General features: G+C 44.9%; 1 protein-coding gene and 1 long non-coding RNA gene across 3 annotated transcripts; both read right to left on the reverse strand.

Moving 5' to 3' along the window:
- Positions 1-2,257: 2,257 nt before the first annotated feature.
- LOC110528397 lies at positions 2,258-3,921 on the reverse strand. Its single transcript, XR_002474246.2, has 2 exons — positions 3,139-3,921; positions 2,258-2,834 (listed from the first exon to the last, which is right to left on the reverse strand). It is a non-coding gene; the product is annotated as an uncharacterized LOC110528397 (long non-coding RNA).
- Positions 3,922-4,484: 563 nt separating this feature from the next.
- On the reverse strand, positions 4,485-12,887 carry LOC110528398 (ataxin-7-like protein 1). 2 transcript variants are annotated; one of them, XR_005052657.1, is made up of 11 exons: positions 12,572-12,887; positions 11,275-11,343; positions 10,505-10,829; positions 9,804-10,297; positions 9,499-9,581; positions 6,612-6,826; positions 6,345-6,525; positions 6,094-6,215; positions 5,057-5,921; positions 4,781-4,906; positions 4,485-4,712 (listed from the first exon to the last, which is right to left on the reverse strand). XR_005052657.1 is itself a non-coding variant. In XM_036983989.1 (10 exons), exons 1-10 carry the CDS (start codon positions 12,699-12,701, stop codon positions 4,889-4,891), a joined length of 2,502 nt encoding a protein of 833 aa, XP_036839884.1. In that variant the 5' UTR covers positions 12,702-12,887; the 3' UTR covers positions 4,485-4,888. The 2 variants fall into 2 exon arrangements, 1 of the variants encoding a protein (XP_036839884.1); XM_036983989.1 differs by having other exon boundaries at positions 4,485-4,906.
- Positions 12,888-15,243: the final 2,356 nt, after the last annotated feature.

Below are 15,243 nucleotides of genomic sequence, written 5' to 3' on the forward strand. Positions count from 1 at the left end.
ATACAACATTAACAACCATCTCCTTTACTCCTGCAGGGAAGACTTGAGGAATAAAAAACAGGCACCTCCTTAAACAAATATTTGATTATGGTCTCATAATATATTTTTCCCTTTTCGTGTGTAGTTTTACTTAATTACACTTTATCAAGTATAGAAATGGACCAACAACATTCTGGTATTTGGTCACTATTTCTTTAAATAGATAAAGGTAAATTGATTATTGTATTATGACCATTTGTTACATGTTTCTATCTACTGAACAAGACTGGCAGAAGTTTAGGCGTTGTGCTGGCACATCCAATAGGCCTTTGTTTGAAAGCCCTGGCGCACAAAGTTTAAAAATAGACCAAGACACATCCTCACTCAGAAAAAACAAATACCTTCAAGTGTCAATGAAACTGCCACAAGACACACCGTTCTCCCATTGACTCAGACAAGACAACCTGCATGGGTTAAACATAAGTGTGTTAAAATAAAAACAGATATGACACTTTTGAAACGTGTCATAGAGGCTAATGTTCAGTAACATAGTGTGACTGACAACACACACGGACAAATCATGAATAGAACATATAAAGCAGGGGTCGGCAACACGCGAGCCAAAACCGTCCCGTGAGTGATTTTAGTTTCAGGTACAACTATACTAATATCACCAGGAATTCAGCTAAAAATGTGTTTAATTTAGGAAATATTTTCCCATGTATTCTTACAAATGAAATAAAAAGATATGTGATTGTGTCTCAATGTAATCGAGGTATGAAATGATTGTTATTTTCAAATAAAATCTATTTTTGGACTTAGTTGTGGTCAATTTGCAGTGTTATGTGCAAATTTACATAATTATGTTCCGGCCCCCTGACAATTTGCTCTGACAAAAAACATTCCGCGGCTCAATCTAGTTGCCGACCCCTAATAAAAATGGGTTGGTAAAATACACATCCACATAGCTGCTCTGCTCACAACCACACATTCAGGTTGATACACAGTAAAGTAGGTACTGTATTCCCTTAAACCATCCAGATACAGTAGTGTCTCAGAGTTATTTTGCAAAGTAGCATCTAGAGAAACAAAGGAGACGACTTCAGTTACATCCACTCTGTCCCAGTAGTGGTCCGCTTTCATAAGCCTCTCATGGCAGGTCCCATACAAGGTCATCAGGATACAATGGCCACACCCAGGTGTTTATAGGTGTGTCAGCACAACAAACGTTGTCTCCAGTTAGTCGATTGTATATGTACTTGTTTAAGGCTGAGTGCCAGGTGATAATCTTTCAAGATACATAGTATGGTACTGTGTCTATCTTTTAAGATACCAAATATGTACAACTAACTGCCAAAATAAAAGTGGAAACACTTGAGTAATGAGGGACACAAAGTATATTGAAAGCGGGTGCTTCCAAACAGGTGTGGTTTCTGAGTTAATTAAGTAATTAAAATCGCATCATGCTTAGGGTCATGTATAAAAATGCAGTGCGGGCCATTATTTTGGCGACCATGGCTATGCCCCCATAGAATGACAATTCCCCCATCCACAAGGCATGAGTGGTCACTGAATGGTTTGATGAGCATGACAACAATGCCAAATTAGGAGAGGAAGTCTGGGAGGGCATCAGACATTTCCCTGAAGGATGTGTGATGCCTCTTCACTCATATCACTTTGGACCCACTCTCCCCAAGTAGAGCCCCACCAGCCACTATACTTTCATTCACAAGGTATTATAAACTGACCACAGTATTTAAAGATGCACTATGCAGAAATCGCACTGCCATTTCCTGGTTACTAACATTCTAATAGTTATTATTTCAGTTTAAGTGACAAAACAAGCAAGTATAGTGTAGAGAATAACTGTACTATCTAAACCACTGTGAAATATATTTTACATAACCAAAAATATTGTATTTCCAGCTGTTTGAAGCTGGCGTACAAAACCAAAAGTAAGACAGAAAACCGAAACTTAAAAAACGGGAAGCATAGAAAGAGCACATAGAACAGATCTACTGCTCCTTAGATTTGCTTTCAAAGAAAATTATAGATCTTTAACTCATATTTCTTTGTGCATTTTGTCAGGTCACCCAAACAGTTCGATATTTGCAGCTTTAAGTGGCAGTCTTTCGACAATGTATTTATAATGACATAATCCAGTCTTTTGGTACATTAGGAGATGAGTTAGAGTTTATAAGCCCTAAAAAAGGCACAAAGTACAAAGAAGTACTTGCTTTATGTCTTTGGTGTGTTCTCTGTTAAATGTTTGTTCAGCCTACATGTTCACACGTTCTATGTCACTGGAGATGCGGTGGGAACATGTGGGTCTGGACAGATGTGATGTCATTGATGTTTGTGTGCGTCTATGGTTTTTTTGTTGTTGTCTGTATATGTCTATATTGTTTGAAAAATGTAATGTAATCGAACAAAACAGTGAAGTTGTTGTGGCTCTTGGTGGTCCAACGCCCTATTAAGACACTTTATGTTGGTGTTATCTTCATTTTGGCAGTTACCTGTATGTCTATATTTTAAGATACCAAGTATGTATGTCTGTGTCTATTGGCTACTGTATCTACTGTACTCTACTGTATGTGCGAGTCCACATCCTAGGATGCATACTTGGTATCTTAAAAGATAGACAGACAGTGTTGGTATAATTCCTTTACAGCGGAGAGGCATGACATGGGTCATAGAGCTTCATCTGCCACAGTGACATTACCTTAACTAAAACTACACGTAGCTGGTATTTTGGTATAGTAGTACACTTCAGCCAGTGTTTGTGTGTGTCATGTTTATGCCATTAGGATCACTTACTGCACTAGACATACAAACAGGATGCCAGGAAAAGAGACCTGAAACACAGATGCATTGTTAAAATGTAGGTTACTACTGTAGTCATCAACCCTAGTCCTTGGGATCAATGCTTTGCTGGTTTTTTCTCTAGCCCAGCACCAGAGCAGCACTCTGATAATTGATCAACTGATACTTGATCAATACTAGATATGCTTTCGTGCCGGTGTGGAACAAAACCCACCAGTTCCCCAGGCCTGCAGGTTTTGTGCTGAAGAAAGGTTAGGATGTCATGTCAATAGAGCAACAAATTACTGTTGTATGACGCCGGTACAGTTAGTAGTGACAGACATTTAGGGTACTCACTTGTTCCAGACAGTAGTGAAATCAGCACAGTGAGACCAAAGGCAATAACATGGGCAGCGATCACGGCGACCCTCGGCATCTACACATGGAGCCAGAACTCGCTCATCCCCAGCCCCTCGCCGACCGGGCTGTACTCCACATCTTCCCTCGGCTATCTGATAGCATTCAGACTGACTGTACAACGACGGTCTCTGTAGTTGCAGAAAAATTGTGAATAGTTCGGAGATTAATATGGTCAGTTGTTCTTCTTGAACCGTTGGCGCCAGTTTACCTGTGACCGCGCTGGGGACTGCAACAATGTCACAAACTGTTGACCAAAACATCACAAGAAAACGATGTCGCGAAACGAGACATGCAGTCTCTTCAATGGATTAGTCGACACTCGACAGTAAATCCCCTCCCGTTTAAGATATTATGAAAGGGCAGCGTTTTCCCGTTCCGCACCTCCATAGACTAAATCAAATTCCAATACGGCCGGTTTAATTCCGGGACATCCCGCAGACAACAAACCGCTTAAATCTAGCAGCCACTTTTAGTCCTGCGCAATTAAAATTATACTGTACAACTACTGGTTCAAATCGATCAGGTGGGTTCTTCAATCCACTTCCTGGGGATGACCAATTGGTGGATAAGACATTTTACAGGTTTGCACTAGATTGCACAGCCAAAGTCAAAATGGCTATATCGTAATAAATCATTCATGAAAACAAAAACGAACTTTTTGGACTAAATATAAAGTTAGTATGGTGGTTAAGGTTAAGTTTAGGTTCAACATCACATTTTAAGAAGATAAAATGTAGAAATGGGCTGGGCCAATGACTGTGGCAACTAGTGACGACCTTTCAGAGGCTTGGAGAAAGAAACATCGCGACCTCAGATCAGGGAGACATCCGGTACTTCAGCAGCACGAGCCGGTATCCTACCAGGAAGAGCGGGCATTGTCCTAATTGCACGCACTCGTTATAATACGTGACAGTTGATATGAACGAGGATGAGTCAAATGTGTGGCATCATATAAAAAAAACAACCTCTCAAAAGGGAGTGGCCCCAATTGCATTGACATGACGTGAAGGAATGCAGTCCATTGAGCGATAAAATGTTATCTGAGCGCTCCTTGACGCAAAGGTGTGTCGCCTACCCTAATGGTCAGTCAATACTAAATATACAGGCATCATACAACAGTAATTAGACAATACAGTGAGAATTTCTCAGACTGCCATGCTTATATAAAATAAAACGGTATTTGGGACACAGAAGTATCTGTCAAGGGTGCAATAAATAATATTTGGGTAACCCCCACTCCTCCCATACCAGCCTCATAATAAAGCAATGGCCACAACTTCAAGCAAGTGTAAAGGATATTTTTAATCAATTTTTATAAACCAACATATTTATTTAGCAGCATAACCAGAAGGTCTTGAGGTATTTCTAAATTCATACACAGAAATTCACATGTCCCCTTTGTCCTGCACACACTCACCAACAGCAGCAAACTCACACAGACTCAGGAACTGAACACATAACTCATACTTTATTGGTCATAAGCACTCTCGCTCACACACACACACACACACCTACCTGTACACTCATATAGGAGTCAAAAGACATACACACACAAACATTGGCTTGAATATCAAGTCACACACACACACACACACAACCTCTTGAGTCCTGTAGCCACAGTCTGAGGCATGATGTCTGACAGCACAGGCAGGGCTGACTCCCTCAGTAGCTTGTAAGGCAGGCACTCTTAATGGTGCAGTTTTGGCTGTGGAGAGAGCAGGAAGACAGTCAAATGGCTGCTTTATAGTCACAAAAACTAGGATAACATAACATAATTTGTACCATATGTAGATAACATATTCCTTATATAATCGTAAATTGCAACATATTACTTATAACAACTGCCTCAACCCACCTTCTGTGTGCCCATTTTCTTCTCCACCCCACCAGGCAGTGTTCCCCCCTTACTGTCCTTCCAGGGGTAGAAATTAGAGTGAGGGGAGGAGGGCAGGCGGTGCGGTTTGGAGGGGGGAGAGGGTTCACTGCTGCCCCCCTTGCGTTTCTTCCCCAGACCCCTGTGGTCGTACCCCATCGCCCCCCTCCCGTGCAGTCCTGAGTCCCCCCTGCGGAAGTGAGGATCGGGTGGGGAGGAAGTGTGTCCAGAGGGTGGGTGTGTCCGTTTAAACAACCAGGCAGATGCTGGTGAATGGGGCTCCGAGGGGGATGGCTGGGGGCGGGGTTTGCTGCTGGGGGAGAGGGTGCCATTGGTCTGGCTGTGAGGGGTGGGCGGGGTGGTCTTAGAGGAACTGGTTGGGGGCCGTCTCCGGTCCTGTAGGATGATAGAGTTCCTGTCTGGGCCAGAGTGCTCACCCTCCTGTGATGGGGCTTCACGTTTACGGAGTGCTGCTGCTGCCGCCTCCTCCTCTCTGAGTCTCAGTTGCTGCTTGCTGGGTCGCCCCACCGGGTTCTTGGGCCTTGCGGGACCTGGCGGTCGCCCTGGACCTGCCTGGCGGGCAGGAGGGGGCGCAGGGGCTACAATATGGCTGCCACTGCCACTGGAATTCTCTGATTGGTTAATGGCTGTGGAGTGGGAGGCGATTTGTAGGCGTGTCTCCCTCCCTGGTCCATGGGAGGAAGGCCTGAGGGATGGGGTGGTTCTGTGGCTTCCTGTCCTGACTTTAGAATGTAGAGAGGAAGAGAAGGATGAGGAGGGAGAGGAAGAGGAGATGCTCTTCACAGAGGGACTTTGGGACTGGAGGTCTGATGCTTGAGGTATTTTCCTGCAGAGAGAAAATATATCTGTATTAGATCCAGACAGAAAACTACAATTCAATACTTTGTCCAGACAGGAAATAATCAGGAAAAGAGCACTATGTAGCCGTTATGCCAAACCGTTACACCAGTAGACCTCGTATACAGCTCCCACAGGACACACATTGAAAGAAATCTTACTTCCAGAGGTGTGCGCTGATGTGCTGCTCCACCATGGCATTGAGCGCCGACCGAAGGTGGTGGAGCCGCCGGTCAAAGGTGTACACACCATGACCCATCACATAACTGCCAAACGAACACCCCTAGGTAGAGGACAAGAGACAGATCACGGGGAATTAGGGGAGTGATAACACGGGCCCGTGTTGGCAACATTCTTGCGTTGTACAGCTGTCAAAATACTAGGAGTAGTTGTTGACATCCTGTAATCTTACCGCGGCTGGTTTAGGGTGCCAAGAGGACGAGGGGTATTCGATTGGTTCCTCAGGCCCCTCTCCCTCGCTCTCATCGCTGGAAATGCGCCCATGGGTGAGGGGTGATGGGGCTTGGGTGCTACCCTCCTCTTGACAAGGTTTTTCCTCCTCTGGAGCACTCTCCGAAGAAGCCCTGGACCGACTGAAGACAGACATTCATATTTGGACCACATCTACCACAAGACCTTTACTATGATTTGACCACAGTTGATAACATTAGTCCTCCACCTGAAGGCAGGGTTGTTGGTGAGGGGCCTCCTGCAGTGTGGGGGTGCTAGGGGGTCCCTCTGGGCCTCTGGGCTGGGGGACTGGCATGAGCCACTCCCCTCCTGGGTCTGAGCGCCCCGATCACGGATCCGGACACTCGTCTTCAGCTCGGTCACCAGCTGGTCAAAGTTTTTACTCCGACCAGGAACCTTCCTCCGCTGGTGAATAGAGTGAATCTAAGGAGAAGAGAAAGAAACAGACGAGGGAGACAAACTACACATGAATCCTTGTTTTGTTGATCAAATGTATTTCTTACACAAAGATTTGGTCAACTTCAAAAAAATTACATTCTGCCTGTGCTTCTAGTACGGTGAATAAATGGGTGATGCTGTCCAAACTCCCTTCTGTTTTTTAAATGAAAACTATAGCACCCAGCCCCTATGACAGCCAAGTCCTAGGAACTCCCGATGGTCTGAAATGAGTGATTGAAACCAATCTAGTTCACAAATGTTAGGATATTGGTAAATCTGTTCTCTCATCAACACATTCTGAGGCACAGATGGGTCTGAGACATGGTGGGATTCATTACCATTTAACTGTGCTGCTAGAGATGACCTGAATCACATAACATACGCCTGAGACAATCTGTTCAGAGCAGCACAAGGGTTGGGGATGAGGGGAAGACCTGGCTTTGGTACATCCAAGCAGACAGGAAACTAGAGCCTAAACCACCATGAGAGATTTGTAGAAAGCACTTAAAAATATGCAACATTTCATCAACAATATGTAGGTTTCACTGCTGATGGCAATAGACTGCTGTATCAAATAGTCTTGGTAAAGAGATGAAGAAAGATAGTGTGGCTGTCTGAACGAGAAGCGAGGCCGTCTGAACGAGGCCACCTGAACGAGGGAGGGAAGCCGTTTCCTCAGGTCCTTTCCATTTCCTTTACATGGGGTTCTCTGCTCCTGCCTACACGTGACCCCTCTTTGCACTGAGCGACACGGCCGGGTTCCTCTTTTAGACAAACCAGCAGCCTGCGCCACACACACACACACTTCCTGTGCTCCCAGCTCTAGACAGTGGCCATGTGAGTACTTTGACAAAAGCCTCATCTGAACTTGAAGTAATCACTGACCTAACATGGCGGGATGGGTGAAAGTAAGGTTTCTACTACTTTGCAGTCACCTTCCTATTCATGTCAGATCAGTGATTTTAATAACGAAAGGAGGAGGTCGTTTCTCTAGCACTAACTACACCAGGGCTCTAGGACTAGGGGTCATATTTAATTCCACAATGTCCTCAATGCCCTACACAAAATACCCCTTCCATTATATGGGGTGGCAGGGTAGCCTAGTGGTTAGAGCGTTGGACTAGTAACCGGAAGGCTGCAAGTTCAAACCCCCGAGCTGTCGTTCTGCCCTTGAACAGGCAGTTAACCCACTGTTCCTAGGCCGTCATTGAAAATAAGAATTTGTTCTTAACCGACTTGCCTAGTTAAATTAAAATAAAATAAATGGCAGATTCTTCAAATATGAAGGCAACACCATAATCGCGAAGCAACATGGTATTTAGATGCTGCTATAGCAACAAATTGCTGAAGTGTAGACAACAGGAGACAGGTGAGAGGAAGAGAAAATAACGTAAAATGGAGAGAAATTAGTCACCCTCATAATCCAAAAGGGGCACTCCACAATTAGGCCTACTAGTAACGTCATTTTTTGTTTAAAAGTGTCTGTATGAAATCCATGCCCGATGTGACATCATAAATGGAAGTAATTACTATGTTATCTACGGGGTACTAGTTTTGAAGGAGACCATTATCGTTGGAGCTCCTCCTATTATCACAGGATAGTAATAATAACCTAGATCTCTTATCTGTGTCTGATAGTTCCCCTTTTCTAAATGTGCCAAATCATCACAGAAAAATAAAGAGCCAAGTTATTACTCTCCAGTGGTGTAAAGTACTCAAGTAAAAATACTTTAAAGTACTACTTAAGTTGTTTTTTGGGGTCTCTGTATTTTACTTTACATTTTTTAGATTTGATAACTTTAACCTTACTACAATCCTAAAGAAAAGGTGTACTTTCTCCTACATACATTTTCCCTGACACTCAAAAGTACAATTCACACACTTATCAAGAGAACATCCCTGGTCAGCTCTACTGCCACTGATCAGGCGGACTCACTAAACACAACCTGAAAGTAATTTCCACAGCCATACAGTGCACCTGCCATTTGATGAATGTAAAGAGACATCTAACAAAACACAAATAAGTGTAAGGGATGACATTGACATTCAGTCTACACTTATAACGTGAATTGATGCATCCAGTCCTCACGTGTCTCGGTCACGCGTCTCTGTCTTCGCAAAATGTTACTGTTATCGTTGAACCACCTCGCATTTTGGAGCCCATTCCACACGTTTTCCGGTACATTTGCAAATGTTCATGCGGTTGACATGTGGTAATGATAAATAGTGTAACAGTGGTAATTGTTATGACAGGCTCATGTTCAACCGGTATGGCACTATTTCTTCTACTCGTCTCAGACTTACTTTCACCCCCAGTGTTGCGACTTTGTCACCATATTTAATGTGTTTTCAGACCCCTCTAGCGACTTTTATTGGTAAGAGGCTAGTGACAAATTCCACTACTTTTCAGGCTGCCTTTGGGGAGTTGACACTGAAGATTTCTATGGTTTTGATAGCATTTAGAGACTTTTCCCACTAAATTCTGCCGCAAACGAGAGTGTCACAGTCATGGTGCACAAGGTGTGTATGTGTGTGGGGGGGGGGCTGCAGGAAAGAGGGCAAAATTGGTGCTGTGACGTCATCGCTAGGACAAGAAGAGGAGACTGGGATAGGGGAGGAAAATGAGAGCTTACATGAGAGGGTGAGTGTGAACTTACATTGCAGGTCAGGAGACGAGTGCAGACTTTCTTCCTCTCGGAGTCCAGTACTCCGCAGTGCTTGTCAAGATCACACTCTCTCCCTGGAGATGACAGGAACAGAAGAGTGTCTAATAGCAATCAAACGGCTGTGAATCAATAGTCTACACTAGCTTCCTTTCTTTGTGTCCTTTCCTCTTTGATCACTAGTCTGGTAAGATGTCACTATTTTAAAATGAATCTATTCAAGAGATTCTTGACCCAACAAACAGGTTCAGAGGGGGAGGCTTGTTTCTCTTTAAAAAAAAGAAAAAAAGAAGACTCACTGGAGGCCACTTTGTTGTAAGGTCTTGGTCCACGGAGATGGCCAGGGAGGGTAGGGACCGTTATGGCCTCCTTCCTCTGAGTGTGTGTCCTCTCACTGGTGGAGGGCCGGCCGGCTGGGGTGGTGGAGGGCCGGGCAGTGGAGGGCCGGTCGGGCGGGGGGGTGGTGGAAGGCCAGCCGGGCGGGGGGGTGGTGGAGGGCCGGCCGGGCGAAGTGGTGGTGGAGGGCCGGCTGGACGGGGTGGTGGAGGGCCGGCCGGGCGGGGTGGTGGAGGGCCGGCCGGGCGGGGTGGTGGAGGGCCGGCTGGGCGGGGTGGTGGAGGGCCGGCTGGGCGGGGTGGTGGAGGGCCGGCCGGGCGGGGTGCCTCCATGGGGCCAGGGTGGGTCTCTGAGTGAGGGAGGTGGGGAGCTCAGGGGAGGCTCCAGGGGTGGAGGCTGCTTGAACACAGCTGATTCAGAATGGCCGCTGTGGGGGCTCTTATCCAGGTGGGAGTGGCTGAAGGGACAAGAGAGAATGAGAACATGGTCAGATGTTTAAAACACAGAAATTAATAATCAGAATACATTTAAAAAATACATCTCAGATGGTTATGGATACAATAAGATGGTTTCACCATGGAAAATAGAGAAAGCTCACCCCCATTATCCAATCCCCCCTCGTACTCAACGCCCACCCTTGATCCATCTAGCCCTTCCCTCTTACCGTACTCCTTCCTTGGGGGGCTTGGTGTGTCTGAACTGTGGGGGTGTGGATGGGGATGGGGGGGCTGCTCTTGGTGCCCCAGTCCCTTGCCTCCTCCCTTCCCAGGATGAGGTTGCGTGGGCAGAGGATGGGGAGTGGCTATGGCGGGGGCGCTGCTGGGGTGCTGGAGGGGTGGAGCGGAGGGGGGCGTACAGTTTGCTCAGAGGGCCGTGTCTCCTCTCACAATGCTTCTCAAAGGCCTGGGGCTTGACCACCTGGCCACAGTGGCTACACACCACCAAGTAGAAGTCATCTTGGCCCGGGTAGTGGCCGAAGATGGACATGTCTGGTGGGTGGGGAGCGAGAGGAGGAACAGGTGGTGAGAAATCACAAAGAAAGTATGTATAGACACACACACACACATCACCATGTCTCCCTCTCCGTGAAACACAGGAACAAAAGCAGGCAGACAAACACACACGAGGCAGCGTCTGTTAGACATCTGCTGCTGCAGACTGCCAGGCTGGTTACCAGAGGGCACCTGGGTACAGAGAACAGTGCCCCCCAACCCCAAATTCATCTCTTAAGACAAGACACCCACGAGCACGAAAGGAAGAGGAATCAAATCTGGAAAGACACACACATTGTTTGGGACACACAAACACACACTTTGTGCTGCAGAGGCATGTTTGGCTGTGGCTAGCTAAGATGCCCGGATTAGTAATGTTAGAGGCAAATCTAAACCTAAGTATGAAGGATGTAATCTTACAAGCGTCCCAAAAAATACTTACCTTCCTTCCTAAGAGACATTGCCTCGGCTGTTTTCTTCCCATTCTTGCTGCAGTCATCTCCATCGGAGCCTGAAAACAGAGACTGTGACTTGAGGTGTACATACAGGATACACATGCAAGGCTAGTGTAGTAACCTTTGGGTGCCTCAATAGTCAAGAGGTGGTTCCTCCATTACATCTTCCTTTGATCCACAATGATCTGAAAAGGCAGATCAAGTGAAAACAACATGGAAAACAAACACCTTTGCCAGTTCAGTTCTTCAACATCAGTGGATAAGGGAAGAGGAGATGAGGGAAAGACACTTAAGAGTCATCCCCTTGTCTGTGTTGACTAGACAGGAAGTCAGGAGCAGAACCTGGACCTCTGGTCTCACAACTGGCACATAGATCAGAGATAAGCAGCAGGTACAGGTTCCATACAGGTTCCATACAGGATGTATATATATATATATATATATATATATATATATATATATATATATATATATAGGAATTCACTTTCAGTGTGGATGTAAATTTTGAAGAAAACTGGTTAAGTGACTTCATTTTGTATGGCGAATTTGGGACCTCTTGCTTGAATTAGGCTACGAACATGATATTTGACCTAATACACGTGTGCACTGATGAAATTATGTTCATTCACACACACACACACTTGGAGCTTTGAAGACACGGATCTCGCCTGGCAACTAAAAAAATGAATTGTGCCTCGAATACACAGTATTTCCAAAAACTGTTGTTTTATTAGGTTCACATCACCATTCCATCAATCGATAACTCAAAATACGCCCTGAAATAAAAAGCTAGATTACCTAAATGTTACATGGTGGAAACAGCATCAGACTCCTCCTTCGTCACCGGTGTCTATCATACTGCTATAAGTATTAGCTTAGCTTCATTGCTAATACGGCTAGCTAGCTTTCCATGGCAAGAAGTTGCTCGCCCAACCATCGCTACAACTAATACAAGACGCATTCCGCTGTAAGGCCATAGTTTTATTTAGGTGTGTGCCGTTGTAATGAGAGAATATTGTCAAATGGTTGCCATGGTCTATCTGTGTACATAAAACGACATAACGAGGATCAAATAGAAACGATTATCACTTATTTTATGAGAAGACGGCGTATGCGCTAGGACCTGGGAGAGAGCAACATGTTAGCCTCCCAGCGCTAGGACCCAGCCGGGTCTTTGTTTGGGTAACATGGTTAAGGCTGCCGCCCGTTTCCTCGAAAATAACCCTCAACAGAATGACCATCGGTTTGATATCTAACAATACCAATGTCAAAGTGCTCCCTTACCTTCCGACGCAGTCACACTGGCTCTCTCGGCCCAGGCGCTCCAGCTTTCGCCCACGAAATCATCGAGACTAGGCACCCGCCGTTCCAGAGCAGCCATTACTTTTACTGCGCGTTCACGCACCGCCATCATCACTGCGCGGCAAGTGACTTACGTCATAATCCGCGTTCACGACAGGGATGGGAAGTACCTGCGTGCGCATTCATGAAATGCCCGCATGTACCTATCGAGAGGAGCTCACTTGACTCTCTTCAGTGTTTATGAATGTTATGGACGAGATGGGAAGGCCTTGCTATTTCAAGCTCTGTTGTAATTCAGTAGTAAACTTGAAACTGAAATATACAAAGGTAGGGTGGCCAGCCCAAATTGGGTCCCCTGGGGTGCATGCACAACTCCAGTCCTTGAGGGCCACAGTCTGCTGGTTTTGGTCTGTCATGCACAGTTCAATGCCATAAAATGACCAGGCATTGCTTCTAGTTTCTCAGCTAACCACGTTTTTAGCAATCTGGTGCCTGACCGTACAGTCAACCTGGCGTGCAACCATTGGTTGAGGTATGCAACGTCTATACTGAACAGAGCCGTTATTTTAAAAGCATGGGAATCGGTTGATAACGTTCTTTCACGTTCCAGACTTTTTTTCCAGTACAATAATAAAAACAAAGCGCCTATGCAAAGCCCTCCCTGTCACTCAAACGTATTCCCGTGTCTGCCTCCCAGCTGAAAATCTTTGCCAGTGTGTGCAGGCTACCTGCCCCCCCCCCCCCTTATTTTGCTGGTCAACCTACCTCATACGCTTGCATAACTTTTTGTTTAGTTTAGATATAGATACAAAAGGGGTTATGGTTGGGACTGAGCATGAAATTGTGCCTTCTAGTCATATGAAGGAAACAGTACCCTTGTGCCCCCAGAAAAGCATTGTTACAATTACTTTGCAGCCATAGTTATATGAAATACAATAGTACCATCTTGTGGCTACAACATTAACTGTAGTCTTAATTAACTGGTAACATTACAGTCCGAGCAGAGTGAACAAACATCTGTACAGCAGGTGTTGCAGCTCTCATCCTTTAATGCATTGTCTATACATCCTCAGTATTGACATGTTTCTTTTGTACAAACAAATAAAGGCCTGCAAGCCTGATTTATATCCTAAATAGCTAGATTATTTGTGCCATTTTTATTTGAATATAAATAATCTAAGAGATCAGTGTCCTTTCATGACTGACTCAAGCCTTCCCTTTGTAAATCACTACAGCGGCCACGGCTGTACAACCAGCTGTGTGGATGGCAATGTCTGCATATCCCTCAAATCCCAACACTCGTAAGGAACAAGATGTCAAAATGACATTACTTACAAAATAATTAGTGCAAAGCAAATTTTTTTTAAATAAATAAATACTAAATCAATAAGTTCCATTCACTTCCCATAGGAGTGTGACAGACGTACAGTGTCTTGCGAAAGTATTCGGCCCCCTTGAACTTTGCGACCTTTTGCCACATTTCAGGCTTCAAACATAAAGATATAAAACTGTATTTTTTTGTGAAGAATCAACAACAAGTGGGACACAATCATGAAGTGGAACGACATTTATTGGATATTTCAAACTTTAACAAATCAAAAACTGAAAAATTGGGCGTGCAAAATTATTCAGCCCCCTTAAGTTAATACTTTGTAGCGCCACCTTTTGCTGCGATTACAGCTGTAAGTCGCTTGGGGTATGTCTCTATCAGTTTTGCACATCGAGAGACTGACATTTTTTCCCATTCCTCCTTGCAAAACAGCTCGAGCTCAGTGAGGTTGGATGGAGAGCATTTGTGAACAGCAGTTTTCAGTTCTTTCCACAGATTCTCAATTGGATTCAGGTCTGGACTTTGACTTGGCCATTCTAACACCTGGATATGTTTATTTTTGAACCATTCCATTGTAGATTTTGCTTTATGTTTTGGATCATTGTCTTGTTGGAAGACAAATCTCCGTCCCAGTCTCAGGTCTTTTGCAGACTCTTCTTCCAGAATGGTCCTGTATTTGGCTCCATCCATCTTCCCATCAATTTTAACCATCTTCCCTGTCCCTGCTGAAGAAAAGCAGGCCCAAACCATGATGCTGCCACCACCATGTTTGACAGTGGGGATGGTGTGTTCAGTGTGATGAGCTGTGTTGCTTTTACGCCAAACATAACGTTTTGCATTGTTGCCAAAAAGTTCAATTTTGGTTTCATCTGACCAGAGCACCTTCTTCCACATGTTTGGTGTGTCTCCCAGGTGGCTTGTGGCAAACTTTAAACAACACTTTTTATGGATATCTTTAAGAAATGGCTTTCTTCTTGCCACTCTTCCATAAAGGCCAGATTTGTTCAATATACGACTGATTGTTGTCCTATGGACAGAGTCTCCCACCTCAGCTGTAGATCTCTGCAGTTCATCCAGTGATCATGGTCCTCTTGGCTGCATCTCTGATCAGTCTTCTCCTTGTATGAGCTGAAAGTTTAGAGGGACGGCCAGGTCTTGGTAGATTTGCAGTGGTCTGATACTCTTTCCATTTCAATATTATCGCTTGCACAGTGCTCCTTGGGATGTTTAAAGCTTGGGAAATCTTTTTGTATCCAAATCCGGCTTTAAACTTCTTCACAACAGTATCTCGGACCTGCCTGGTGTGTTCCTTGTTCTTCATGAT

Source organism: Oncorhynchus mykiss, chromosome 7, assembly GCF_013265735.2.
Source record: "Oncorhynchus mykiss isolate Arlee chromosome 7, USDA_OmykA_1.1, whole genome shotgun sequence".
NCBI lineage: Eukaryota > Metazoa > Chordata > Actinopteri > Salmoniformes > Salmonidae > Oncorhynchus > Oncorhynchus mykiss.

What these genes read in the sequence shown, in the direction of transcription:
- LOC110528398 (XM_036983989.1), bottom strand. Translation starts at nt 12,701, where the DNA reads ATGATGGCGGTGCGTGAACGCGCAGTAAAAGTAATGGCTGCTCTGGAA. An exon ending in AATGTCTCTTAGGAAGGAAG is followed by an intron (nt 10,830 to 11,274) that starts GTAAGTATTTTT and finishes CCCACCCACCAG; the next exon opens with ACATGTCCATCTTCGGCCAC. An exon ending in CTCGTCTCCTGACCTGCAAT is followed by an intron (nt 6,827 to 9,498) that starts GTAAGTTCACAC and finishes TCTTCTCCTTAG; the next exon opens with ATTCACTCTATTCACCAGCG.